Raw genomic sequence first — 26403 nt, forward strand, 5'->3', positions numbered from 1 at the left:
GATGTTAAATAGAAAATGTTAGCTATCAAGCAGCGACGTTGTTTTTCATTGGGACCTTCGTCCCTTCAAGGCTAAGCTATACCATCCTAGCTAGTCTAGGCCTAGAGTAGGATAAGGCTAGCACGACATGCGGACGTTGGTACGTGTTGGTTAGTCTACAAACGTCGCCTAAAGTAATTGATTTTACCCGGCAGAACAAAACTTCGCTTTTCAATCGTCTTAGGCCCTTGTTTTTTGACAAATAATGACCTTTCAGGGGTCAAATTGCTGTCAAGAATATGAATTGGTTGCTTCGCAGCAATAAGTTACATGTTTGGCTTAGGGCCTACTGAATTTATATATATATATATATATATATATATATTTTTTCCACGATTGAATTCCTAGGACCATTGGATTGGAATACATACACTTTAACCACAAAACCACTGCTATTCTTGGTTTCTATGGTAATACACAGCTTCTACCGTTTTCTTACCTGTTGTTTTCCAGTTAATCCATATCTTCCTATACTTTTCCGCATCTGTTCCCGGTCTTTTTCATCTGGGAATTCTTTAAGCATATGATCCAGAGCACTCATCTCCATGTCTAAAGTTTCTTGTAAATGCTTGGAAAAAAAAAACAAGTCAAGAGGTTAATAGAGTTACAGGCCTAAAAGGTTTTAGCTGTTTTATGATTTAGAGAGCTCTCCCACCTCTCTCCCACCATATTTTCACATACCGTTTTCACAATTTATTCAGAAATATGTATATGCCATAGGCTCATAGCAGTATATTTTATTATTTATACTAGTACGAACCACCGTCTCGGCGATCCGACTGGACATCGCACATACAATCATGTGCGTTTTCACAACCTCATTGGTACACTATTGTTTTGAAGTAAGAATAGGTTGATAACCAGTGTAAAATAGGCTGCATTCCGAATTTCGGGACCAAATTTTCGACTTTCCACATCGGAATATATGGTATATTATGTGAGTGACATATTTAACTGATATTTCAATTAAAGTTTACACACATTTTGTGCCGGTCTGATTTTTAAAATTTGCTCTCAGTCCCAGTTAAAAAATGCTAGTGCTGATTACACCCAGCCGACGCCAACCAGCGATTACATGATACTGTAGTTAAGTCTCTGTGATTTATATATGAAGTGTTTAGAGCCAAAATTTTGTAAAGCTGTTTTATACCATTCACAAGAAAAACAAATATTAGTTGTTTTCAGCTGTTTATTTCCAAAGGACTTCATATAAGATGCATGCTTATTCTAAGGCAGATGATATTATGCCTCCCTGTAAAGTTGATACTACAGTTGTATATGGGAGAAAAGCTTTAAAGTCAGACCAAATAGTTCGCTTCAGGAGTTTTTGTCACTGCTCCCTCAATGACAGAGGGCGCTGTAATTCGGCCTTTTGTGTCATCATTCTTTAAGCTTAGGTATTTACTTGATATATATACTTGTTCAAAACCATCAGGTAAAAACAATTACAACTTGTGGCCAATGGCCAAATTGCGTGTAATTTTACAAGCACAAAAAAAAAAAAAAAAAGCGAGAAAAATACAGAAAACTACTATAAAAAAAAAAAAAAAAAAGCGAGAAAAATACAGAAAACTACTATAGCCATCACCAGGGTTTATGCATTGAGCAGACATATAAAATATGGTAAGGGACTGTTGGCATATCTAACTGTTTTAATTGGTAACCGAGATAGGTTATTACAACTCCACAGCGCTCTGCCATGACATTTAAAACTTGTCGCCGGCAGAAGATCAACGGAATGAGTAGTCAAGGGCAAAATTAATACAATGTTCTACTTTCCTAACAGAAAGGCGTGGGAGATTTAAAGTCCCTACCCATAATAGTGCGGCAAGCTCTGCGTCGAACAGATTCAATGGAGTTGTTGAGACTTTTGGTTAATGCAGGGTGTACATCTGCATATTCCAGTAAGGGTCTAATATACCCACAAAAAACTGAGTTCAACTCGTGACTGTAGAAACCAAATTTTTTTAGACTCCTTAAAAGAAAAAGTTTCTTATTGGCTTTGGCAATGATATCCTTAATGTGGTTGTCCCACTTTAAATCGTTTTGTATTACAACACCAAGTATTTTAGCTTTTGTGACAGACGTTAAATCATTGCTACCAATAGAAAATGTATTTTCGGGGATGCCTTTCTTACTGAAACAAACCTGTATAACCTGGCATTTACTAGGGTTAAGGTCCATAGAATTAAGGCAACACCAATCATAAAAATCATTACGGTCATGTTGTAAGTGACCTAGCTGTGTTATCTTGTTTTTATAAAAAGAAATATCATCAACATATTTAGATCTTATGCCTTTAACAGTGTCATTGATCATGATTTGGATCACTCGGTTGGAATAATTACCATGAACGTAAATATTTCAAAATAAATACAACTACTTTAACATTAACAGCAAATTTGTTTAAAAATAAGTTAGTGGGAAGGACGTTTGTAAATTCTGGATTAAATTTTAAAATATTATTTTTGTTTTCTATTGATCACAGAGACAGTACTGTATACTAACAGAAACACATATAATACAGTCTTAGCTATAGATAAAAAAGTAAAAATACACATTATGATTAATATTGGTTAGTGCACATTGACTAAAATTAACGGTAATAATGAAAACAACAATAATTCTAATAAATGAATGCCTTACCTGATGATATCTACCGAACCTAATATGAGAATTCTTTCGTATAAGTCCGTTGGTAGGAGACAGGTCTCCTACTATCAATTTAAGCAGCGTGGACTTTCCTGCACCATTTGGCCCCACTAAAGCTATTCGACTGTCTAGATCAATACCAAATTCAAGATTCTTGTATATATGAGGCTGTAAATGAAAGAAAAAAAAATGCAACCAAAGTACAATTTTAATGATTATTGGAGTAGAGTTGAAGCTTGGTGGATATGGTGCTTGCCTTCCTATCCCAGAATCCTGGGATCAATTTCTGTCATGTGTCAGAATCGCACTCAATGATTAAGTTCAATATGCAAATCCCATGTACCTAAATAACAAATTATTAAATGTTCAAATATCAAATAATAATATTCATAAAGAATAAAGATAATAAACAAAGAATTTGGCATAAACATATATTATTTGGCAAATTAAGCCAATTTAAGTTGCACTCCCAATAACATTCCTTGCGTCAAATTGGGTTGTATAATCTGTTTAGTGTAAATAAAGTAGAAACCTATATAATCAGTAGTTTTTGAGAGTTTTGAATAACATGTGGGAGAAGTAAGCTTTAAAGTCAGATCAAATAATTCGCTTCAGGAGTTTTTGTCACTGCTCCCTCAATGACAGAGGGCGCTGTAATTCGGCCTTTTGTGTCATCATTCTTATAAGCTTACTTAAGTCTCAAATGGAAAAATTAGCATTAATTGGGCTAGCATGGGCCTAACCTAGACAGACGGCGCCTAATTTTCGCCGCAGCTCGCGATCTGAACTTTTTGGGAGTAGGTTAATGACCTGTGTATAGGCGGTGCCCCAAATTTCGGGGGAAAATCGTGTATAAAATTTGCGGCTTATACACCAGAATATACGCTATGAATTATTAATGAGACACACAGTGTAAACCTGGGAATACACATTTTAGGCTTCAAATTATATTATTGTTATTACCAACTGATGTTTGCAATTCATTATGATACAAATTACAAAAAAATGTAAATTTAGTGAAAAAAATGTGTCATAATTTCCAGCCCATACCTTATCTTCAGCATACTTGAAACTGACATTCTCTACCATTATAACTGGGGGTGGGATTTTTCCACATGCTGGGAAGTAAAAGCTCACAGACTGTAAACAAAAAAAAAGATTAAAAAATTCATCAACTACATTTTTAAAGTAAAATATCACAAATGATTTTTTTCCAGACAATTCTAAATATCTTTTTTTAGAGTATGGGAAATCAGAAAAACAATGAATGAGTTTTTGTTAAATAAGTGAGGCTCCTTATAATTTGTCATTCTATTTCTACACTACTCTCAACTAGAAAAATGAGCATCAGCTGAAAGTAGTTAATGCAAGTACATATTACATCATCCTGTTTTTTTCATGTAATAATAAAAAAAAATAGAATTATGATACGTATTATACCATCTGCTTTCTTGATATAAAAATATACTATTTCCAACAAGGATTTCTTACTTTATCTGCGTACACCTTTTCTGTGAGTCCACCGGCAACCATTTTACTTAGAGTCTTCTCCTTGGACTGTGCTTGTCTAGCTAGCTTAGCACTACCATGACCAAACCTTGCTATATAATCCTACAACAAAACACATTCAAGTACTCTTTAATTTGGTTACAGGGAATTCATTACTACGTTAAGATAAACAAATAATGTTTTTTTTTAAATAATTTTAGTTGTATCCTCAATATCACTCATCGTGGGGTACTGGGTTGTTCAATCCCTTCATAATTAGCAGTTTTTGTGAGTTTATAATATCATGCAGAGAAAATAAGCTTTAAAGTCAGATCAAATAATTCGCTTCAGGAGTTTTTGTCACTGCTCCCTCAATGACAGAGGGCGCTGTAATTCGGCCTTTTGTGTCATCATTCTTCAAGTTTACAACTCTCAAATAAAAAAATACTAACAACATATTATTGCAAAAAAAAGTTGACATCGAGACATAGATTTAATACAAGAAAAATAATAATAAATCAAATTGCTAAAAAATAGATCATTTTCTATTTGGTGGTTTGTGGGATTATATGACAATAAAAATAATATAATTAAATAAGTAACAACCTTCATATGAGCAATTTCTTCTTGTTCTCTATTATAACGCTTCATCTGATTCTGTTCCAATTCATTCTTAGTTTGAACATATTGGTCATAGTTACCCTACAAAAACAAGCAAACATTAATAAAGATTTATTAACATACTCAAACAAATATCAGATTGGTATGTTCAAAGTTAAATTTATTTACATAAAAAATGATATCAATATCTTACATTATGATTAAAATCATTGAATATTGATGTTATAAAAATTTATTTCATTTATGGTTTGAGTTTAGTGACGTTAACATTTGAAAAAGTATACAAACTTACACTATAGTACTGGAATTTTCCACGGTGCATGTGAATTATATTGGTGCATACACCATTCAAAAAATCTTGTGAATGAGACACTAAAATCAATATACGTTTATATCTGAAATAAAATTATTTAAAAACTTAATAAATATTTTTGTGACAAATCAGTGTAAAGCTTCTATTTTAGAATTAATTCAACAGATTTAGTATTCTAGAATTCTCATCACTCAATAACATTAGTAAATAATAATTATCAATCTACAATCATTTATACCATGCCATTTCCTATGGATTCATTAATGCCGATTGTTGAAAAGTGACAGTGATTCTGGATCCAGTTCGGATTTATACAGTTCAACAATAGTCTAATCCTTAAGTTTTTTCAGTTTTAATTTATAATCAATATAATTTAGCTATTGTTTGTTATATATCTACTTTTAATTCTTTATATGTATTGAGGATCCCAAATGATCAGATTGGCTGGATCGAATACCCTCACAAATCACTATTGAAATAAACAAATCATAAAAAAAATATTGTCACTTACAACTTAAGCTCTTCTTCTAGCCAGACACAGGCTTCTAAATCTAGATGGTTTGTAGGTTCATCAAGCAAAAGTATATGCGGTCGTATAAACAGCGCCCTCGCCAAGGCTATCCTCATTCGCCAGCCTCCAGAGAAGTCTTTGGTTTTAGTGTTCATCATACCGGCAGTGAATCCTAAACCATCCAGAATGCGTGCCGCTTGCACCTCAGCCTTGCTTGCATCAAGCTCCTCAAGTCGATCATATATATCCAACAAACGCTCTTGTGCCTCTGATAAAATCAAAATTATACATCAACAGTGTTATATTGTGGATATGCAATACTACCCAGAGGTGACGGAACTAGGGGGTGCTGTGTTATGGAGAGTAATATGTGACTGGAAATGGTCTTCATCAGTTGGTTGTTACATGAACCAGTGATGTTGGAGTATATAGTACAGCAAGATGAAACTTTTATGTAGGCAAAAATGAATAAAGTGGTCTTCATCAGTTGGTTGTTACATGAACCAGTGATGTTGGAGTATATAGTACAGCAAGATGAAACTTTTAATGTAGGCCAAATGAATAAAGTTTGGAGTTTGTCGGGTAGTGAAATGATTATTGTACATTTTAAGCGCTAGCTAAATTCATAAGGGTAAGCTAAATTACGGTGATTAATTTAATTAGTGAATTATTTTGAAGTTCCCTCTTTCCAAGAGGGGATGCAAATGCTTTGTGAAATGAGTACGCCGCGGTACTCATTTTCACAAAGAAATACACACAACTGGTTAGCTAACAATATGCCAATACGTGAACACCTGTGAAGGAAGGTTCAATCACGTTGTTGCCCAGCAAACGTCTGTACTGTATTGGGGGGGGGGCGCTACTGATGTACTGTGTAGCGGATGACGATGAGGCATACATAATAAGACTAGGGTTAGGCCTAGACAGTGCAATAAATTGTGATAGAAAGTACACTTTCGAAAGAAATAAATTAAAATTAAATTTAAAAAAAACAAAAACAAATAACTAAGAATAATTCAGTTGCAGAGGTACCTTGTACGTATTATACAATGCTAACAATGCGGCTCTTGTATCCCTAGCTAGGACAAGGCATTCATGTGCAAAGCAGTGGTGTTTGTTTATCCATGAAAAAAGCATGCCGGGATAGTTTGCCTTACCAGGAAAAGGTGACGTAATCTAGCTTATGACGTACAGTATGCATGCTAACTATATTGTGAGTGTGGCGTCACCAAAAAATGAATATTTTCTATTATAACCAAAATATTAATAACTACAAGGTTTCTGGGCGTAAATTCCCTTAATACGAATTTAGGGTTGCACAATCTCCTTGCCATACAAATTACAGCTCCCACAGACGTCTCAGTCAAGAAATACGGGTAGCTGAAGTTTTTCTCGCAAATCTGACTACGAAAACATATCCAAATTTCACGTTCCACTTTTGACCCTGATTTGTGCTTCGCACTCGCCGCTGAGGGCAGCATTTCGGGAACCCTGCGTCAAGGGTCTATGAGCTTCACTTTGTCAACTTACAGTCATAGGAACAAAAAGGTAAATGAAGCAAGGAATGCCGTAAAACCTCGAATAGAAGCCCAGTGGGCCTAATCTCAAGAAGAAGCCCATCGACTTGAAGCCCCCTCTTTAATTTTCTAAAGCACCCTCGAAATAACTTTCAAGATAGCATGGGCATATTTTCGAGATACAGTGCATACACTATACATGAATTAAAAAAAAAAAAAAAACGGTATAAATTAAAAACATGCTTGCTTTATACAGTAGATTAGGTGATTTCATGCCAGTTAATAATACACTGTATGACACAGACTGATATTACAGTTGCCCTATTTTATTGTTTTATAGTAGTAATTTCCAAAAAATTACAGCATTCATTTTGAAAAAAAGTCTCCTCTGTTTACTTTGCAAATGTAGCCTTGAAAAGAAGCCCATCCAAAGTTCGCTTAAAAAACCCCCGGGGCTTCTAATCGAGGTTTTGCGGTACTGTACAAATAGAAAATGTGATTTACAGACTGAGACCCTTGTAAAAATAGCCCAACGTTTTATACTTTGGAACATAGCAGTAGAGATCATGATGAGGAGATGATACAAACTTAATTATCAGCTCCTTAAGACTAGAAAATTAATTTTGTATCTAAAAATGACTAAATGTTAAGTTAATAAACAACTAAATAAAAGCAGAGTTTCAATATATTTTTAATAATAATAAAAAATATGTAGGTTGTAATATAGCGCTCTAACCCAGTCACTGGAACGAAGCCTATGCGACTCAACATTTCCATCTGATGAGGACAGACTGCCCATCGGCACTGTTTTTTCAATGACTTTGTAAACTTTATAAACATAAAAGGAGGAGGTTTGGAGCCTCCTAGGGTAGCTAAACCACTTCTACTGGTTTTTTACATACTGCCTCTAAAAATAGTTACACAGTAGAAAGGAAACAATAGAAATAAATAATGATGATTTCATTACCATCTCCATCATCATGTGCAATTTCCTCCGCCTCTTTCTCCAGCTTTATTCTTTCCTCATCTACTTCTTTCACACAATCCAATGCAGTCTTCTCGCTTGCCTCAATTTCCGACGTCAGGTGGAATATATCCATGTGATCTGGGATTGGAACTTCACGTTTGCCTATGACATTCAGGAACGTAGATTTACCTACATGAATCAACAGAAAATATAAAAGTATTTTATTCTGATTTGCTTGGACTGGATACACACCAAAGATAATAGACAGTTCAGAGACTTATTTCCAGTTGGGTCCTTCTGGTGAATTGGGCAGTACACTAATCCCCTACTCTTTTCCAAAGAGTGTACTGCGTTCTTTAACAAGCACATAGGCCATTTTGCACATGGGACCAACATCTTAAAAGTTTCATCCTGCATTTCAGCCCTTCAGCAGACACACAAGCAGAGCAGCGATAGGATTTGAACCAGGGACCTAAAGATCTCCACAGTTCAGTGCACCTACAGTGGCTACCACCAGTTTAGCTTGCTGGTTATTATTATTTAAAACTTTAAATAAATAAGAATAGATTTTAGAAATAAAATTCTAAAACACTCACCACATCCATTTGGCCCCATAAGACCGTACCTTCTACCACAATTCAACTCGAATGTAGTATCACCAAACAACTCAACCCCATGAAATGTTAAGGAGAAGTTGATAATTTTCAAATCACGCCCACTTGCATGTGAAGCCAATACGCCTGTGCATGATCTGCCGGTGTCTATATCCAAGTCTCCCAAATCTTTAGTTATTCCATTTACTTCACCATTACCTTAAAAACAAAAAAGTAGCCTAATTATCTTACATAATCAAAAACAAATGCCATGCTATTTCTATATCAAAAAATTTTTGATATTAATAATGGCCAAATAATTTACCACATTACTGTTAGGCAGAAATAACATTAAATTCAATAAATGTTTTTCTCTGAAGAGTCCTTTGTCATGTTTGAATCTTCTAAATTTATACCTATCATTGCTTTTCTCAATTCTAATGTTTTATGAGAAATGAAAATAGAGAACAAACAGACAGCCAGAATTGTATAGATCAATGTGATGTCATGCTGTATTGTGCCTTTTCAAATTTGTTCCTGTATCTTGTTTCAAGTGCATTTGAAGTTGTAAAGTATTCTCGCCTTCATTGTTACTTACCATTGGTGGCTCCATTCAATGATATAATACTCTCCTTGCGTGCCCCACCCTTCTGCTTTGCAGCTGATTTCTTCTTGGCTTGACGACGCTTAGCTTGTTCAGAAGGCATCGTTAGGAGTGCTAGTGGGCTAAGTTTGAAGAATGATTGATGCTTTTTTACTCTGTCTAATGTTCTTTATCCTTAAATGAATAACCGAAAGGTCCACTGATAAGATAGTATACAGTAATACATGGTCCAAATGCACACCATCGTCTCAGGATTTAAATGAATAAAGCATAAAATTATTCAATAATTATTTGTAAAACATTAAGAATACTGTAGTATTATAGTCTACAACTTAAGCATTGATACAGTTAATGTCAGTCTATACTGTAGATCCTATATTTTAAGAGATGTTGCTGTGCAGAATTCTACAGGCCATTTTCCCCACTGCCCATTATATCCTGCGTCATAATCTCTAACAAGGCCTTTAAACTTCATCACCACCAACTTTGAGAGTGAATATATTTTTTTATTATTATTAAATATGTCTTTTTTGTACACATTAAAATTATGTTTGCTTAAGATAATGTAAAATAGTTTCATGCAATTTGAGGCCAAACAAGCGAAGCCTACTCACTGCGTGCCTGTTTAAAATAATGAGTGAAATCCCAAATTTAACTTAAAACCTTTGTTGGCAAACCATATACAAAAATACTACAAAAAACATTACAAAATTTAAATAGGTATACAGTATTTTTAAAAAACAACAAAATGTACATTGGAAGTTACTATAATCATTACAAATATTACTTAAAATAGTAAATACAGAAGTTGTATTGCACCTCAGTTTGAAGAATGATTGATGGTTTTTTACTCTGTCTAATGTTCTTTATCCTTAAATGAATAACCGAAAGGTCCACTGATAAGATAGTATATAATACATGGTCCAAGTATCAGGATTTAAATGAATAAAGTGTAAAATTATTCTATAATAATTTGTAAAACATTAAGAATAGTATTATAGTCTACAGCTTAGCATTGATATAGTTAATGTCAGTCTATACTGTAGATCCTATATTTTAAGAGATGTTGCTCTGCAGAATTCTACAGGCTGTTTTCCCCATTGACCATTATGTCCTGCGTCATAATCTCCAATGCAGTTGAAACAAGGTCTTTAAACTTCATCATCACCAACTAAATATATATGTATAAATATATTTTGTACAGCAGCTGTATATAAATATATTTTTTTATTATTATTAAATATGTCTTTTTTGTACACATTAAATTTTGTATGTTTAAGATATTTGTAAAATAGCTTCATGCAATTTGTTTTAAAAGTCAATTTTAGGCCACACAAGGGAAGCCTACTGTATGTCTGTTAAAAATAATGAGTGAAATCCCAAATTTAACTTAAAACTTCTGCTAGTCACTGATATGATAAGGTAGTATATTTGTTTCTAACTTATATCATAAACATATACTATTGATAATAATTTAAGACAAATAAAACATGATTCATTTTCTGAGTGTTAAATGCATCATGGCCAAAACAATCAAACATGAGTAGTCCTACAACTTTCACACTTCCTTACAGTACAGGCTGTTCTACAGTACATGAATGTGCAGCATGATGAAGCAGAAAAGGTAGTTGTGTTAGTCTAGCTAGATGATAAATATGTCACTGTGTGGTTGACAGGGCCCCTGCATTAATAAAATCTGTTAGTCTGTAAATAAAGTGCTTGTGTGTCTTTAATTTAATGTATGCAAAAGTAATAACAACATGAAATTCTGCTTCAAAAGGTTCAAGACAATGTTGCCTTCCAAACAAAAGATTCAAGATTGTGTCTTCTTCCAAAAAAAAAGGTTCGACATTTAATATATTTATTATTATTAAAATAGGCTTACCAAAAAATTCGATTGTTAATCACGGCCGAAACTGTCTAACACCCTGACTATGTATGTACCACCCTATTATTACTACTGCACAGTGTACTGACTGATTCATAATGAACTGTCAAACTAACATACACACTTGGCCTGCTGGGAGAACTGAGTTCCCAGCAACAAACTACGAGCTGTGGGGCCGAATAACAGTCTCGACTCTCAGGAAGTCTAGCCTAGCTGGCTGGGCCTAGCCTACACTCTTCAAATTCCAGATAATTAAGAACACTGTGGTTAATTTTAATGGCAGCATTCGTAGCTAGTTATTCATCTAGAAAATATGTTTATAAATGTTTAGAATAATATCACTTACTAATTATTTTCTACCGGCTTTTAATGTAATAACATGCGTACCACGTCTCAGCTGCTGTACAAAGAATTCCGAGTGGCGCGGGGATTGCGCAAGAAGCGGATGTAGGCAGACGTGACGTCATTGTACTTCATAGACTTTGTGACACAGACGTTTAGACTTTGAGCTTGAATCAGGGCCCCTTTGCGTTTGAGGGGTTTTTAACTAAATCGCGAGAAAACGTTTTCATTAGATTACAAGGAACTTGGTTTGGGAGTGAAAAGGAGATCCTTAATAAAGTAGTCTTACCTTTCCCTAGCCCTAAAAAGTTAGGAATGTGAGTGCTTTGCTTATATAAATCGATTTTAGACAGTTTTTAATCCATAAAATCAGGTTTTTTTTATAATCGAAATCTTGAAAAACATGAGCCCCTTTGCGTTTGAGGGTTTTTAAAGTAAATCCCCAGAAAACGTTTACATTATATTACTATTAAAGTAAATCCCCAGAAAACGTTTTCATTATATTACTATTATTAGTGTTAGAAAAATTGGTGTGGGAGTGAAAAGGAGATCATTAATAAAGTCTTTCCTCTTCCCTAGCCCTAAAAAGCTATGGATGTGTTGAGGGCTTCACATATAACTCGATTTTTGAGTTTTCTGAATTGTGTTCCACCGAAATTTGGATCACGTACATTCTCGAAAAGATAGCCGAGATATAGTGATCACCTAGAACAGTCAATACCAGGTAATGGCGATAGCGACATTTACAGGAAATTGTTTTAGTGAGTCTGATCCCCAATGAAACAGTTAATCAGCACTTTCACTCTCTATTTATTGTTATAACACAGTCTTCATTTCATGAAACCCTAGTACTGTATAATGTATTCATATGCATTAATTTCTTTATTGTTTTAAAACTATCACCAAAAATATCACAGAAATATGAATTTTGCATTATAATAACAACATTATAATAACAATAACAACAATATTAATAATTATGAGGATGATGATGATGATGATAATGATGATGATGATGATAATGATGATGATGATGATGATAATGATGATAATGAAGATGATGATGATGATAATGATGATGATGATGATGATGATGATATGATGATGATGATAATGATGATGATGATGATGATGATGATGATGATGATGATGATGATGATGATGATGATGATGATGATGATGATATGATGATCTTATCAGGTACTCAGGGTGGTCACGGAATTTATATGGGCCGGCAGCCACCTCCCTTAGAACCTCTTGATTACATATTTTTTTATATTATTGTAATTCTTTAAATAAAAATCAACCAAGACCCAACTAAAACCAACCAGCCAAGATGTTCAGAAGCCTAGCAAGTAATTAGAATTCCGACACAGGATATTTCAGAAGTACACGAAGCTACCGTAATAATTGCGCCTTGATTTCTAGTCGATTGTTGTCATATTATTATTGTTATTCTTTATTTTTTATTTTTTAAGTAGTAGTAGTTCATATTTACACACATTAGAGAAGAGTTTCATGACGGGGCCGGTCCATCTCAGACGATGCTTGTTTATAAGATGTTGGCTAACATCCAGCTATGGAGGATATAATCGTTTAGTTAAATTCAATGTTCATGATGTTTTAATATCAAAGGACAGAAAAATTCCTAATGATGACAGAATACGTGCGATATACTCACTTTTTATTATTTGAATGCAATGTACGGTAATCGTTTAGAAAAGTCAAGTACTGAGAAATAACGACAATCCCACACAGTGTTGCGATTTTGTTTGTTTAATCTTCAAACATACAGTAAAATGTATCGTTAAGATTCTGTGTTACTATGGGTCTATGACATGAAATCGTATGATTTCTAAATAATATTGCATAGGCCTACTTGATGAATAACATGCTTTTCAAATAATAATTGTGTTACTGACTTGTATGACACTATAGCTTATAAGGACACGTCTTAAAAAGATCACTTTGTGTTCAAAAGGTAGTGTCGTATCAACTTATTAACTAAACTGGTACGAACAATTTATTTTTTATTTTAATACAGTTTACTATTTTTTCCATAAAATGATACCAAAAATTAACAAATAATAAAAAACAGCATCATACAATTAAACAAGTAATCATAGAGCTGCACTTATTTTGAGAATAAAAGTCCAAAAGAATAGCATTAAGGGCCAATTCTATTTGCTTTGATTTTGTGTCCGTCAATTAGCTCTGTTCTTATATTATGTTGCACTATACGAAATCTGAGCTAAACAAATGATGCTCAACAGTCTCAGATGACTTTTAAAATGTTACCGTACTACGTGTTAAAATGGCTGCATGCCTTCTTACCTTAAATGCTCGAATGCGTCGCTCTCGAATAAGCGCCGCACCAAAACTGATTTTTTTTTTTTTTTTTTTTTTTTTTTGGCTAACCGCTCCTCTCAAATAAGTACCGCGGCGCTTAATCGAGAGCATTCTGTGTGTAATCATGGAGGAATTACTAATTCCTCCGTGGTGTAATGAAACAGTTTGAGGAACAGGGTTTTAAATACAATGTAGGCCTATACAGTGTTTAAATGAATAAATAACACAATGAAGACATCAGCGTTTCTTTATAAACGTTTATTTATGATGACATAGGACCTATGATAGGCCTTCTGAACTACGGGAATACGTGAGATAATGTAGCATGGGAACGGGCATGGAACGCCCCACGCCAGGGACGTATCCGGGGGAGGGGGAGCCGTGGGTACGCCCCCCCCCCTTTTTGTACAGAGTGTACAAAGCTTATTCTTGAGCCAATACAAATTCTTTCCTGGAATCACTCAAATAAATACTTCTAAAACATGTAAATATGCATCAGTAAACGTTATACATAAGCCTAATAGAACACATAGGCCTAAGCGTGATTTTTAAAAATCTTAAATCCATAAATCTCTGGCCAGGTCTTTTAAGATAGAAATGCGATACTGTGGTTTAATTTCGTTTTTATCCTTTTTTCAAGTTTCTTTAAATTTTTGTTTAATAATACTACTACTAATAGTAATAATAATATAACAATGATGATGATGATGACGATAGTAATAATTGATAATAATATTAATAGCAATAAAAAGTGAAGAAAATTGTGCTAAATGCGAAAGAAGTTGTGATTTGTTGATCATAATATAGTACCGTATATAAAGTTAAAGCTTAGTAAGCTATAGTTAGGCCTAAGTTGTCCTGGATAAGTAGATCCCTGATAAAAGATCATGAGAAATTTGTTGGCGTTTCATTTTGACTATAATGGTGATATGATGATGATGAATTTTACTTTATAAAAGTGTCATTTCCGGCCATCTTGAGAGGTATTATTTCCTCAAATTGTTTCCACCTCAGCTCCAGCCATGGTGGGGCTGAGGTGGTTCTGAAATCACGTTTTTGTAAAGTACATACTCAAAGGCAATGTTTTTAAGCTTTGTTTTCTGTGGTATATCTCACACACATTAATAAGATCTCTATGGTTGTCTAAAATCCCTGATAAAAGATCATGAGAATTTTTTTGGCGCTTCATATTGACTAATGGTGATGTGATGATGATGAATTTTAATAAAGTGTCTTCACATCACCATTAGTCAATATGAATAACGGTGATGTGATGATGATGAATTTTAATTAAGTGTCATTTCTGGCCATCTAGAGGTACTATTTCCTCAAAATTTCTCACCTCAGCTCCAGCCATGGTGGGGCTGAGGTGGTTGTCGACTCACAAAATGCCCTCCCCCTCCGCCTTTCAAAACAGATCTGTGCCCTTCCCTGGGTATGACATTAAACTCCATCGAGTCGGCTCCTGATGTATGTCTTATTGACTGCTGTTTGGTTTTAGGATGTGATTTGGTTTTTCATGTCCATTTTTCGTGATTATGACTATTCTGGATAAAGAATGTTTTGAGCAGGGGTGGATTCAAGGCCCCCCCCCCCCCCCCTTCATTTTTTAAGAAAATAAAAAGAAAAATATATTCAAATTGAAGTGCGAGAGTGTAATTTCCGGCCGTCTAGAGACGCCCTAATCATAAATTTTCTTACCTAAGCCCCAACCATTGTGGGGCTGAGGTGAGTGGTTACTCAGTCTGTGAATGTCCCTCCCTGGTTCACCTCTCTTTCGAATTCCTGGATCTGCCACTGTTGATTTATTATATAATTATTTTGGCGCTTATTTACAATGCGTCTATTGTAATTTTCACTTTATCGTCTCAAACAGCCCCTAAGAATGTTCAGAGTGCGCGACTTCACAGGGGGATTCGCCCCCCTGACCCCGCTGGGGTCCTACGTAAAACGCATAACTTCTCCCCGCTTTCAAAATCCTGGCTACGTCCCTGCCCCACGCCAATATTATTTTTTTTTTATAAGTGCCGCTCTCTAAATAAGCGCCACACTGAGGCCTCCAAAAATGTTATTAGCGCCGTGGAGCTTATTCGTGCATTTACGATATTCTCTAAATATAGATGCCATAGTATTGTCCGTCAGCGCTGTAATTATTTGTCGTATTGTTGAACATTTATATAGGCCTAGGCCTACATTCATTATTTTATTCAGTGTTATCTTGTAATTTGTAAAACTGACAACTACTGGAGTAGGCTTGTAATTAATGTGCATTGTACTTGGCACTTTATTTAATACTAGTATCTCCTATTGGCTAAAGCAATGATGATGTATTCATTAAATGCGAATCAATATGCGAATCATTTCAATCAGCCTACTGAATTGTACATTGTAATAAGTTTATGCCCCATGGTTCAAGATACTAGATTAACAAGTTAATGACAGAGGAATCATTACATACCGTACCTCATTAAATAATAATGGTATATTATTATTATTATATAGCGCATATGGCAAATTGCTCCTATGCGCTTTACAGAGAAATAATATAGGACAACCGAGAAAATGCAAATAAAAAATAATTACAAATAGTAGGCCCTTAAACTGGCAATTCTCTAATGCCTGTGTTCATCACCTGGGCCTACACAAACGATAAACAAGCGATATTAGGTTTAGTTTTGCCGTCTGGGAAAATGTCTCTAACAGACAACAGGAAATGATTTTAAACATGAATGTCTGATATATAATATCTTTCAAACTTCAAAAAAGACTCACGGAGGAAATTATATTGATTTAATGTTTTTATAGGATCATTAGAAATGGCAAAAAGTTTGTCCATAAGAAATGAGACATTACTAATAATTTTTTTTAAACAAAGTGGAAGCCAGTAGTAGTTGACCAACGTGAGATGATAATAACAATTAATTAACAGACCAATCAAATATGATTATCAATTCATTATAAGTTTTTCAAAGCAAATAATGACGATTAATTTTAAAACAATTAACGGTCTAATCAAGGAGGTTTAATTTTGTTTTCCAATATAGCTACCTAGTAGAAAATGCCTTAGTTTTAATGGTGGGTAGGGTTAATAAAATGTGTGTTGAAAGGGAAATGAAAATTGAATCTCCTAAATTAAAATGAAAAATATTTTAACCATAGAGCTACTATTATTATTTCAACAGTTTCAATGATTTCTTTCATTTATTCATTATTTTTTATTGAATGAAAATCACCAATATACTATTCAGAGTATTCTTTACCATAATATTTTTTTTTATCACATTCTAAGAAATCGCATGAAGATTCAGATAATTAACTACATACCATAGTCCCAGCTTATAATGAAACATGTCTCGGTGAAAATAAAGTTTATCAAGGACTTCCTGTATAGGCACCTATTTATTGATTATGCGCATGATCATATCATCCGCATCGTCCCACGACAGGTCAGCTGTCTTGTACTCATTAGTAAGCAACGTCTTTATATTATCAACATTTTTCTCTAGGGTGTATGCTTTACTTTGTTCTCATTTCTACGGATGATTTTTGAAAGCATGTCGTTTACCAACGCTTCAGTCAGCTGAAAAGAGCACTTTATGTCCTAGGATGACGTACAACTTGGAAGGCGGCTATTATTACGCCGCATGTCAAAGCTTATAGTCAGTCGACTTGATATTTGTTCATTTTGGAAATTTTACCTTAAGATATTTATTGATAATCTCATTGTTTTGCAGACAACATGAAAAGATCAAAATTCCGACGGTACTGTCGAGCAGCACTTGTGACATCACTTGTTTGGTGTATTATTGATATCACTATTTTTATATTCATCACGAATAATATTCAAACAAACGAAGCTGAAATTACGATGTTTTCTCTGCAAAATCGGGATATGAGCTCAAGTGAACAATATTATACGAATAGAGTAAGCACTAATGTTTCCGACAACGCATTTAATAGAAGAGGGAGACCAAATCAAAAAGACAAAATTAATAATGGGGGAATTGAGTCGGATGTCGCTGACCATGGGTCTCATGAACTGATGAGTCAAGAGAAGGAACAGATGCATCCGAGTTCCGCCAAATTTCATCGACTCTCGATAGCTTCAAACCTAAGTGGCAGCCTAGAATATAAGCATGTAAGTGTTCATGGTAATAAATATACAAGCAACAACACCGAGTTGAACTTAATTAATTCTGACATGCTGCACAGTGAGCTCCACAAATTGACAAAACAAGATAGCTGGCAATTAGGCCTAAATCATACAGTACCACAGCGGCTGATTGAACTTGCTAGGAACTCTCTACTAAATTGGCACCCAAATGGGGTTGGGGAACAAGGAAAACCTGCTATCACCCCTAGCAATGAAACAGACTTAATGGAAACTATGTTTGAGGAAAATCAGTTTAATGTATTCGAAAGCAATAAAATTGCATTGAATAGAAGTTTACCCGACGTAAGACCGGAAGGGTAAGTATAAGTCAAGATATAATTGCATAAAATGTGATTAATTACAAAGTTTATTATTGCTAGAAACTTATATTAGAGTAAGAGAGATTCTTTGAAAATCGTAAAACACTCAATATGTATATATATTGGAGTTCTACCTCTATTTCGATGGTTACATAAAGTTACACGGCAGTGCAGTATACAATATTTTATTCATATTTGTATATTCGTTCGTTTTTTTCGTTCATTTGTTCATTAATTTTAATCGTTCATTCATTTGTTCGTTCGTGTGTTCGTTCATTCGTTAATTAATTAATTCATTCATGCATTTATGCATTCATTCATTCATTTATTCATTCAATAATGCATCTATCCATTCGTTCATTCATTCATTCATTCATTTAGTCAGTCAGTCATTCATCCATTCATTTATTCGTTCGTTCATTCATTTATTCCTTCATTCATTTCATTAATTTTATTCATCCATTAACCCATTCTTTCATGCGTTCTTTTTTTCGTTCGTTCATTCATTCATTCATTCATACATTTATTCATTTATTCATTCATTCATTCATTTATTCATTAATTTCATTCATTTATTCATTCATTCATACATTCATTTCATTCATTCATTCAACCATTCATTAAATTCATTAATTTCATTCATTCATTATTTCATTCCTTCATTCATTAATTCATTCCTTCATTCATTAATTCATTTATTCGTTCGTTCGTTTGTTCGTCCGTTCGTTTGTTATTTCATTCGTTCATTCACTCATTCATTCATTCATTCATTCATTCTTCATTCATTCGTTCATTCAGTCACTCGTTCGTTCCTTTTTTCAATCAATCATTTATTCATCGAATGTTGATGTGATTATACAGGAAGAGAACTTGAAAGTTCAAGTTTAGTAGGCCTTGGCGCACCTGCCAATGCAAAAAAAAATGTTCAAGGGCGTGTCACCCTCACGGGAGGGGAGTTCTAATATATGTCACGGGAAAATTAAAAATAAATCAAAACAGTTGTATAGACTATTCTATGTTACAAATATCACCGTATTTTTCCACTTCATAGGTGTAGTAAGAAAGTGTATGAAATAGTTTCGCTTCCAAAGACAAGCATCATTATTGTGTTTCATAACGAGGCTTGGAGTACGCTATTACGAACTGTTCACAGCGTCATCAGTCAGTCTTCATCCGGGTTACTCGAGGAAATAATCCTTGTGGACGATGCCAGTGAATCTTCGAAATGTAAAGTATTCATGATATAAATCAATCTCATTTTATATATTTGTATATTATATTTATATATATAGACATTAGACATAAACCTGCTCCATTAGCTAAGTGAGCATGTTAAAATAGCGATATCTGTCTATCTCATTATTTAACACTAGACAAAATCTACCATTAATATTTATTAATTTCAGTATAACCCTATGTATAAGATACAAATATAAAAATGAGTGTTATAATCTTTATCCAATATATAATTTTAATTGAACTGTCTGGAATTTACATAGCGTGGATACATTTAGAAAATACCTCAACACATTATTTATTATAAATAAAACATTAAGTCTAACCAGAGCAAAGAATCTGTTTCTTTGCTCTTGGTCTAACATACTGACTAAAAACAAATGGCATCAGAGTTAAAAAGTTCAAACAAATGATAATGATTATGCAAGTCTACAATAATGTTTTCAATAATGACATAGACACAGCAACTCAAACAACAGGAAAACTGCATTGTAATCAAACGCGTCATCAATTTATGTACAGTATACGCGTTGGCAACGAGAATAATTCTATCGCGCCATCTCTGTGTTGACAATGAAAGTGGCAGCTGTCAAGACATGAAAATGTACAATTTGTGTCAGATGTTTCAGAGAGATAGGACGCATTTTAACCGATGCGTATTAAGGATTCTATAGAGATTTGAATAAAATCATGACTAAATATTAAATTAAAACTCAGACGGATATTTATTTCAGTAAGATTTTTTCCCATCAACAATATGTTTTGCCCGAGCCATAACATTAACAAATACGGTAATATTATAAAAGCAGAAAATGTCTGTGTCTGGGTGGGTCTGCAGTGCATTAGTTGGGTTGGAGGACTTATTTGGAAAATTTAAAGAGGGGTTTTCGCCAGAAAAGAGGGGGTTTGCTAGAAAAGGGGGGTTCTCCCGAACCGTAAAAACACCCCCTGGATATGGGTCTGGAAATCTAATTAATATGCCTATGTGATGTACCATAGAAAATAAAACTTTAAAATATTGTCTATGATGTAATTACTTTACTTTATCTACTTCAAAGCCGTGAGCTCACATCCACCTCAGCCCCACCATGGTTGGGGCTGAGGTGCGAACATTTTGGGAAATAGTACTGATAGATGGCCGGAAAATGACACTCTTAGGCCTTTATAGTAAAAGGCATTATCATAACATCACCATGACCTTTTATCAGCGATTTTTTTTTTTTAGAAAATAAATCTTAATTGTCTTTGATGTATTTACACTTTACTTTACCTACTTCGTGTGCCGAACTTATACATTTTTTCATACTTCTCAAATTATAACAAAAGCATGCGCACTAACGAGACGTTAGGGATACCGGTATCTTGCTATAATAGGCCTAGGCCTATTAGATGTACAGTACTGTACTCAAGCTGTTAAAACCTAGGTCATTTATGCAGTTCATTTCACTTTCAGGCATCATTTTTACGTGGGGACCAATCCCCTTAAAAATATGTGGTTCCCCCCGCCCCCATGATTTGCGCTTATGTCTCTAATCCTCTAGCATCTGCCACTCAGGATATTTTCATTTGTCAATTTTGAGTTATCATGAATTAAAATAAACAATGTTTACTAATCTATTATATTCAAATATTACTATACAGATTGGCTAGGCCACCAGTTGGAGGAGTATGTTGCCACCTTACCCTTGCGCGTCATTGTGGAACGGACAAGATCTCGGAAAGGATTGGTTCGTGCTAGAATACAAGGCGCATTGGCTTCCAGAGGTGACGTTCTCACATTCCTAGATTCCCACTGTGAATCTACCAAAGGCTGGCTAGAGCCTCTTTTAGATAGAATTAGCAAGGACAGGTACGAGATCCATTATATTTATTGGTATTCATATTGGCCTAATAATAATATTAACATTAATTATTGTTATTATGAGATCACTATTATTACTGTCTCTTATACACATCTAGATGTGTATAAGAGACAGCTATTACGAACTGTTCACAGCGTCATCAGTCAGTCTTCATCCGGGTTACTCGAGGAAATAATCCTTGTGGACGATGCCAGTGAATCTTCGAAATGTAAAGTATTCATAATATAAATCAATCTCATTTTATATATTTGTATATTATATTTTTATATATAGACATTAGACATAAACCTGCTCCATTAGCTAAGTGAGCATGTTAAAATAGCGATATCTGTCTATCTCATTATTTAACACTAGACAAAATCTACCATTAATATTTAATAATTTCAGTATAGGCCTATGTATAAGATACAAATATAAAAATGAGTGTTATAATCTTTATCCAATATATAATTGAAATTGAACTGTCTGGAATTTACATAGCGTAGATACATTTAGAAATACCTCAACACATTATTTATTATAAATAAAACATTAAGTTTAACCATAGAGCAAAGAATCTGTTTCTTTGCTCTATGGTCTAACATACTGACTAAAAACAAATGGCATCAGGGTTAAAAAGTTCAAACAAACGATAATGATTATACAAGTCTACAATAATGTTTTCAATAATGACATAGACACAGCAACTCAAACAACAGGAAAACTACATTGTAATCAAACGCGTCATCAATTTATGTACAGTATTCGCGTTGGCAACGAGAATAATTCTATCGCGCCATCTCTGTGTTGACAATGAAAGTGGCAGCTGTCAAGACATGAAATGTACAATTTGTGTCAGATGTTTCAGAGAGATAGGACGCATGTCAACCGATGCGTATTAAGGATTCTATAGAGATTTGAATCAAATCATGACTAAATATTAAATTAAAACTCAGACGGATACTTATTTCAGTAAGATTTTTTTCCCATCAACAATATTTTTTGCCCGAGCCATAACATTAACAAATACGGTACTATTATAAAAGCAGATATGTTTGAAAATGTCTGTGTCTGGGTGGGTCTGCAGTGCATAAGTTGGGTTGGAGGACTTATTTGGAAAATTTAAAGAGGGGGATTTCGCCAGAAAAGAGGGGGGTTTGCTAGAAAAAGGGGGTTCTCCCGAACCGTAAAACCCCCTCTGGATATGGGCCTGGAAATCTTATAAAATAGGCCTATGTGATGTACCATAGAAAATAAAACTTTAAAATATTGTCTATGATGTAATTACTTTACTTTACCTACTTCAAAGCCGTGAGCTCACATCCACCTCAGCCCCACCATGGTTGGGGCTGAGGTGCGAAAATTTTGGGAAATAGTACTGATAGATGGCCGGAAAATGACACTCTTAGGCCTTTATAGTAAAAGGCATTATCATAACATCACCATGATCTTTTATCAGCGATTTTTTTTTTTAGAAAATAAATCTTAATTGTCTTTGATGTATTTACACTTTATTTTACCTACTTCGTGTGTCGAACTTATACATTTTCTCATACTTCTCAAATTATAACAAAAGCATGCGCACTAACGAGACGTTAGGGATACCGGTATCTTGCTATAATAGGCCTAGGCCTATTAGATGTACAGTACTGTACTCAAGCTGTTAAAACCTAGGTCATTTATGCAGTTCATTTCACTTTCAGGCATCATTTTTACGTGGGGACCAATCCCCTTAAAAATATGTGGTTCCCCCCGCCCCCATGATTTGCGCTTATGTCTCTAATCCTCTAGCATCTGCCACTCAGGATATTTTCATTTGTCAATTTTGAGTTATCATGAATTAAAATAAACAATGTTTACTAATCTATTAAATTCAAATATTATTATACAGATTGGCTAGGCCGTCAGTTGGAGGAGTATGTTGCCACCTTACCCTTGCGCGTCATTGTGGAACGGACAAGATCTCGGAAAGGATTGGTTCGTGCTAGAATACAAGGCGCATTGGCTTCCAGAGGTGACGTTCTCACATTCCTAGATTCCCACTGTGAATCTACCAAAGGCTGGCTAGAGCCTCTTTTAGATAGAATTAGCAAGGACAGGTACGAGATCCATTATATTTATTGGTATTCATATTGGCCTAATAATAATATTAACATTAATTATTGTTATTATGAGATCACTATTATTATTTATTATTACTATTAGGTCATTACATATTTATTGGTATTGCATTATTGTATTGTATTATATTTTTGCATTATTATTGATCAATATACCTTTATTTATCGTGCAGTAAATTTATACCTTCCACAGAGAGCTATTCTTGATTGTTTACAAATGATACTTTTGATATGTTCCCATCTTTAATTAATGATTGTTTGAACAGATAATTTTGACAGGCCTATAAACCAATATGACGTTCAGTACACTATTTGACTTCCTAAATACATGATATTCCATATCTAACTCTAAGATATAAGTCGTAAGCACACCAATTAAAAACAATTTCAATATTTTATGTGGGTTTTATATTATGAATGCCAAATTACATTCGTGGTCTCTGGCTATATGCAATTCAGTTCAACGTTTATAGAAACTTTTATATTAAATAGCGACCTCATAATACCACAAAAGATAGAAACTGTTAATTTTCCTACAGTCTGTAGCAACTTTTATTTAACGGTTTAGAAAGACTACCCAACGGCCCACCATTCTTTCTAAAATAAATAAATATTCTTAGTTTTATATTCTTGTTCGGCTATGTTGCACAGTGTGTAGTACATTTTACAGGCACGTGGGTCGAGTCTCGTGATATGAGAGCCGCTTTATTATTATTTATTATTTATAAAATCTAAATTTTAGAAATAAATAGGCCTAAGCATAATTATATCTACTAAATATTCTTCAACAGAACCAAAGTAGTATGCCCAGTTATCGACACTATTAGTGATAAAACGTTTGAATACATTCCAGTTCGTGGCAACGTTCCCATCGGTGGCTTTTCTTGGTATCCAGATTTCACTTGGATAGATACTCCAAAGCGGGAGATGGATCGGGTCAATAATGATCCAACGGAAGCTTTAAGGTAGAGTATAGCGCTAAGGAAATCGACTGTATGTAACCCACGCTCTCCCCACTCTCTTCCGTATACTGTATACACTAATTTCACCATTTCCTCCTCAATTTCTCTTAAAATTATTTTTTTATTTAATGTAATGTAATGTAGTTTGACTTATAATGCGTTAGTCTCATGTTGGTCACATACAATACAGAACAGAGACATTGATATCGCCCGACATAACAAAACATACAGAAGGCCAAGGGAAACCAACAGTTTTCCAAATATAAACATACAATAATAAATGAAAGAGAGAAAAAAAGTAACGTCAAATCTGATTATGTCAATTCAAGATTGTTTATCAACTTTGGAGAGAAAAGTCATTTACTCAACTGCACACCTCCGTTTCGAATGACCCGCCGTAGGCATACAGCTGATTAAGAAGCCAATACAATGTGTTATATTTATGATATACGGTACTGTATCAAGTTGGTGCTATATAAATCTAATATACAATGTGACTATATTGTTTCAGGTCACCCACCATGGCTGGAGGGTTGTTTTCAATAGAAAGAAAGTATTTTTTCCAGCTTGGATCGTATGATTCTGGGTTCAAAACTTGGGGTGCTGAGAATCTCGAGTTGTCTTTCAGGGTAAGCCATTTAATACTTCTTCCAAGAGGAGTGTCCGCCGGTACTTGTATATCTACTAGTTTAAATATAGCACAATAGTAATGTACTTGTATATCTCTATAGTAAATATAGCACACTATAGTCACTATAACAACTCCATGGAACTAGTAACGTCACCCCACTCAGTCTTGACTCTTTCATTTCATTCATAGATTTAGTCATTCAAAAAACACATTATATAAATTGAAGTAATGTAAACTAGGGCAAGTCTTTTTAATACCCTAATTCGCGAACTTATTTTTTTAAAGATCGTCGTCAGAGGAGGGCGGAAAAAAATAAAAATAGAATTTTGTTTTCTCATTTAGCAAAATGATTTTGCCAAAATCATCTAGACGGAGGAGAAAATAAAAATAAAATTATATTAATGAATTATCAGTGTATTAATGAGATTGATAAAGGCTTTAAATTTATATAATAAAGGAAGAAATATATATAGGCCTATCTTATTTTGGGAGATTTCAGGGAAATGGAAAAAATAAATTTATTTTTTTTTTTGTTTTTTAATGAAATTTCCATTTTTTCGTGGTGGAGGGTGCGCTAACTGGCCAAAAATAAAACTCTATCATTATTTAAAATTTCATCACCAATTTTAGCGGTAAGAGGGTGCGCTGAACTAGGTATGATAAAAGTCTCGCCTAACCTTTCATATTCATTGCACAAGAGAGATAATTACCGATAGATTTTCAAAATTTAACACGAAAAACCATCACAAAAAATTGAAAAAACAAATGTGCGTCGGCCGGGAATCGAACCCGGGACAATTGCTTGGAAGGCAACTATGTTAACCACTACACCACCGACGCCTCATGGCTTTACTCGTATTACATATAGTTTTTATACTTTTATCTATACGTGGCAGCATCCGGTAAATTTGTATCACATGTAGACTTGCCTGGATGAGCCTGCCAGCTCAGCAGGGATTTTAAGTCGTTCGAGTGAGTCGTCTTAAAATTTTCGGCGTTTCAAAATTATGGTTTATACTATTTGCGAGTACCACAGCTAAACTTTCATTATTCGAACATATTCTGTTACATTTCAACTCTGAGATAGGCTAATTAATTATATTTATATAAATTAATCTATAACCTTAATCTGAATACGTTTAATTATTATTTAAATTTAAACTAATCAATAATTCTAACTCATTTCTGGTATATTTGTTTGTTCGTTTGACGAGGTGATTGTAAAGTAAAAAAAGAACTCTATTAAATATCTGTCT

General features: G+C 34.1%; 2 protein-coding genes and 1 non-coding gene across 6 annotated transcripts in view; 1 reads left to right on the forward strand and 2 right to left on the reverse strand.

The window, feature by feature from the left end:
* LOC117102943 (ATP-binding cassette sub-family F member 2-like) overlaps nt 1-11674 on the reverse strand; it is a 15973-nt gene extending 4299 nt beyond the window's left edge. Inside the window, exons 1-11 of the mRNA XM_033243403.1 lie at nt 11540-11674; nt 9300-9479; nt 8705-8920; nt 8109-8297; nt 5625-5892; nt 5093-5195; nt 4786-4881; nt 4183-4302; nt 3742-3831; nt 2686-2859; nt 479-607 (exon numbers count right to left, since the gene is read on the reverse strand). Of these exons, the coding sequence (XP_033099294.1) occupies nt 479-607; nt 2686-2859; nt 3742-3831; nt 4183-4302; nt 4786-4881; nt 5093-5195; nt 5625-5892; nt 8109-8297; nt 8705-8920; nt 9300-9408 (1494 nt within the window). The 5' untranslated portion in view covers nt 9409-9479; nt 11540-11674. The remainder of the gene's footprint in view (nt 1-478; nt 608-2685; nt 2860-3741; nt 3832-4182; nt 4303-4785; nt 4882-5092; nt 5196-5624; nt 5893-8108; nt 8298-8704; nt 8921-9299; nt 9480-11539) is intronic.
* A 5658-nt stretch (nt 11675-17332) lies between these two features.
* LOC117102945 (polypeptide N-acetylgalactosaminyltransferase 1-like) overlaps nt 17333-26403 on the forward strand; it is a 14226-nt gene continuing 5155 nt past the window's right edge. The window contains exons 1-6 of one of the 4 annotated variants that reach the window (XM_033243405.1): nt 17333-18354; nt 19409-19534; nt 21614-21663; nt 23326-23533; nt 24346-24519; nt 25028-25145. In XM_033243405.1, coding sequence (XP_033099296.1) covers nt 17624-18354; nt 19409-19534; nt 21614-21663; nt 23326-23533; nt 24346-24519; nt 25028-25145 — 1407 coding nt within the window. In that variant the 5' untranslated portion in view covers nt 17333-17623. Of the gene's footprint in view, nt 18355-19408; nt 19585-21234; nt 21443-21613; nt 21664-23325; nt 23534-24345; nt 24520-25027; nt 25146-26403 lie in introns of all 4 variants that reach the window. The other 3 variants (XM_033243407.1, XM_033243406.1, XM_033243408.1) reach the window with 3 other exon arrangements.
* Trnag-ucc lies at nt 25916-25987 on the reverse strand. The gene has a single exon. It is a non-coding gene; the product is annotated as a tRNA-Gly (tRNA).

This window comes from Anneissia japonica, unplaced genomic scaffold (genome assembly GCF_011630105.1).
Source record: "Anneissia japonica isolate Jap-2015-1 unplaced genomic scaffold, ASM1163010v1 scaffold1053_len387728_cov195, whole genome shotgun sequence".
NCBI classification, from domain to species: Eukaryota; Metazoa; Echinodermata; class Crinoidea; order Comatulida; family Comatulidae; genus Anneissia; species Anneissia japonica.